At 20.8% G+C, this 3,606-nt stretch overlaps 1 protein-coding gene across 1 annotated transcript; it reads left to right on the top strand.

Annotated features, from left to right (window-relative positions):
• Positions 1–686: 686 nt before the first annotated feature.
• LOAG_13624 (hypothetical protein) lies at positions 687–3,370 on the top strand (the record flags this gene model as incomplete). Its single annotated transcript, XM_003149130.1, has 5 exons — positions 687–719; positions 1,235–1,353; positions 2,186–2,309; positions 2,930–3,046; positions 3,230–3,370. The coding sequence occupies 5 exons, from the start codon at positions 687–689 to the stop codon at positions 3,368–3,370; spliced, it is 534 nt and encodes a 177-aa protein (XP_003149178.1).
• Between the last annotated feature and the right edge of the window lie 236 nt (positions 3,371–3,606).

Raw genomic sequence — 3,606 nt, 5'->3', positions numbered from 1 at the left:
CTCTCTCTCTCCTCCTCTCTCTCTCTCTCTTTGCACAGTGATAATATTCTATTTATACAGAAAAAAAAAATTTGAATGATTTTCATATAATCATTATCATGATCTAATTTGATAAATATCACTTATCATGATTAATATTCTATTCATACAGAAAAATATATTTGCATATCATTATCATGATTTAATTTGATAAATGTCACTTATCATGATTAACATTCTATTCATACAGAAAAATATATTTTCATATCATTATCATGATTTAATTTGATAAATGTTAAATTAGCATATAACAACATATTCAATTATGTTTTCTTTTTTTTTCTTTTTTTCTTTATCACAAGACTTCACGTTTATTTGCAATAAGCATTGCTATATTTTTCTAATTAATTAATTTCTGCTAATTATATAATTAATTTCATAATTTTCTTTGGTTTCTTTTCTTATGCAAAATACCGAAATGATTGTATTATTTTCATAATTTTTCATTATAAAACTATACAATTTCTAAGTTATAATTTGATGAAAAAATTATAGCATAAAATGAGTAAAAGAAAAAAATTTAAAAAAAAAAAATTCAATAAAAATTTTAGCAAACTTTTTTATCAATAAAATGTTATTGTTAATTTTAGGGAATAAAAAAATCATTTAATAATGTTATCAAAGCAAATATTGGTGATGCTCATGCAATGGGTCAAAAACCGATTAGTTTTATTCGTCAGGTTTGAAATTTTTCATTTTTATACTTTCTCTTACAAATTATTTTTCATTGAAACTATCTAAATTAATTCAATCTCTTACCGTAATCATTTTATCAAATAAAATTAATGATAATTTAATGATTGTCAATTATTCCATTTAATCTTTTCATTCTTAGGCCTTTTTTTTTCTCCCTCCTCCATTTTTCACCTTTTCGTATTTATTAATAAATATTTTAATATCTTTTTTTTTATTTTTTAAAGGATTAAGAAAATTTTGATTACTTTTATAATGTAAATTTAAATTAATCGTAGAATTTAGGTAATGAATTAATTAAATTTTTCGACCCATTAATAAGCCAACGTAATTTAATCAGTTTATTTCATTATTTAATTATTTTGATGATATTTATTAACGGATAATGTTGATGGTTTAAAAAAAAAAAAAAAAAAAGAAAAGGATAAATATTGTTGATGAATGTTTCTGAAAAGTTGCCAATTATGCATGCAGCATGCATTTTAAGTAATTTAATATGCAGGTTTTGGCATGTGTAAGTGATCCATCGTTAATAAATTCTGTCAATTATCCATCAGATGTTAAACAGCGTGCAGAATTGCTACTCAGTTATTGCGGTGGACATAGTATTGGTGCTTATAGGTGATTAAATTTGATTATTATTATTTAATTATGTTTATTGTCATGAATTATTGGAAAAACATTGGTTAAAATTTGAAATATTTGAAAAATATGAACAAATAATATATCATATAATTTATTATTGAAAGAGATCAATTTAAGATAGAATAATTTATTTAGCATATTATTAGCATTTAGAACAACGATTCATAACCGGCGATCCGCAGATTGATCCGCACGTACTAAAATGTAATCCGCAAAAGGCAACAGTACCATACAATGAATAGAAAATTATTAAGAGCCAAAAAAAACTTAATACATTAAAAATATTTCAATTGAAGTTTCACAACCAGCGGTCCGCAGACTGATCCGCACGTACTAAAATGTAATCCGCAAAAGGCAACAGTACCATACAATGAATAGAAAATTATTAAGAGCCAAAAAATAACTTTATTCTATATGGTTATAACTTTTTTTCCCATATTCTTTAATGTTAATCTAAGTGTAATTAATACATTAAAATTAAATTAATTAATACATTATTACATTAATACATTAAATTAATTTAATACATTAATACAAATTAAATTAAATGCCTTAATACAATAATATAAATTGAATTAAACTAATACATTAATGCATTAAAATCAAAATTAATAAATTTATTATTCTTGTATCTTATAATCTATGTTAGAAAATGAAAAAAAAAAAACGAACAAAATAATTCTTTGATAAAAGAAAATATTTGATAAAACTATTAAATCTAAAATGAATCATTAAATTTTTCTACAAAAAAAAAATTAAAATTTCAAATTTTTTAGTCTAAAATTTTAATAAAATTTCAAATTTTTAGTCATAGTAATGGTATTGAAATTATTCGAAAACATGTAGCAGAATATATTACTCATCGTGATAATGGTATACCATCAGATCCTCAACATATACTTTTATCTGCTGGAGCATCAGAAAGTATACGTGTATGAATTTTAATTATTACTATAAACCTTTTTAAAAAAAAATCAATTGAAATTACAAAAAAAAAATTTCTTTATTTTTTTCTCTCTTTAACAAATAACCTTTTTTTTCTGTTAAATGCAAATGAAAAAGTAAACAAATGCAAATTTATGATTATATAATAGTTTTAAAAAAAAAAAAAAGATCACTTTGTTGAAAATTTATAGTTTAGAAAAAAAAAAATGACATTAAGTTTTTTTTTCTTTTTTTTTTTTAGCTAAATCAAAAAAAACAAATGTTTACATTCGATTTTTTAAATCACAAATTTTTGCATATTTTTCATTATTTCATTTATTTCGCATATTTTATTTCAAACAATCTCATAACTATAATAGTTTTAATTTTTCAATTAAATTTCATTTATAATTTCTATTTGTAAAATTTCATTTCATTCTAAAAATTCTTCTTTCCCCCTTTTTTTTTTCTAATTTATGCAAATGTAATAAATGTGACAAATGTTGAAATCCGTTTGTTTTTTGTGACAAATATTGAAATTCGTTTGTTGTTTTTTTTATGCAAATGTAACAAATGTGACAAATGTTGAAACTCGTTCTTTTTTTTTTTTTTTGTAATTTTATTTCAGAATATTTTAAAATTATTCATTGATAAAGATGGTAGAAATAGAAAAAAGGGTGTGATGATACCCATTCCACAATATCCTCTCTATTCTGCATCAATTGTTGAATTTGGTCTTGGATTGGTTAGTTAATGATAATTTGAAATTATAAAAAAAAGATTCGTAGAAAATAATCGATATAAGATTATATAATATTTACATAATTTTTATATTAATTAAATTTTGTAAATGAAAATTTAAAAATTTATCAAAATTATCATTAATTATTATTATTAAAATAATTATTTTAAATATAATATTGCTAAGGTAGGCTATTATTTGGATGAAAGTAATAATTGGGCATTAAATATTGATGAACTTGAACATGCTTACAAGGAATCTTTAAATCAATTTAATACTCGAGTACTTTGTGTTATTAATCCTGGTAATCCAACAGGTATGCATTAATTTATTATCTGTTTTTAAAATTAAATCTTAATTGTTAATTGCTTAGTAAAATTTGAAAATTTTCATTTTTATTTATCTTTAATTTTCTTTTTTTTTTTTTCAAAGATATGAATGATATAAATGAATAAAGGATAACTAGTTAGTTATTCATTATGAAATAGATAAATTAGTTATTCATTATGAAATAGATAAATTAGTTATTCATTATGAAATAGATAAATTAGTTATTCATTATG

The sequence above is a fragment of the Loa loa genome, assembly GCF_000183805.2.
Source record: "Loa loa unplaced genomic scaffold supercont3.580, whole genome shotgun sequence".
Classification (NCBI taxonomy): Eukaryota; Metazoa; Nematoda; class Chromadorea; order Rhabditida; family Onchocercidae; genus Loa; species Loa loa.
The sequence above is the reverse complement of the archived record's forward strand: the minus strand, read 5'-3'. Positions and strand labels throughout refer to the sequence as shown.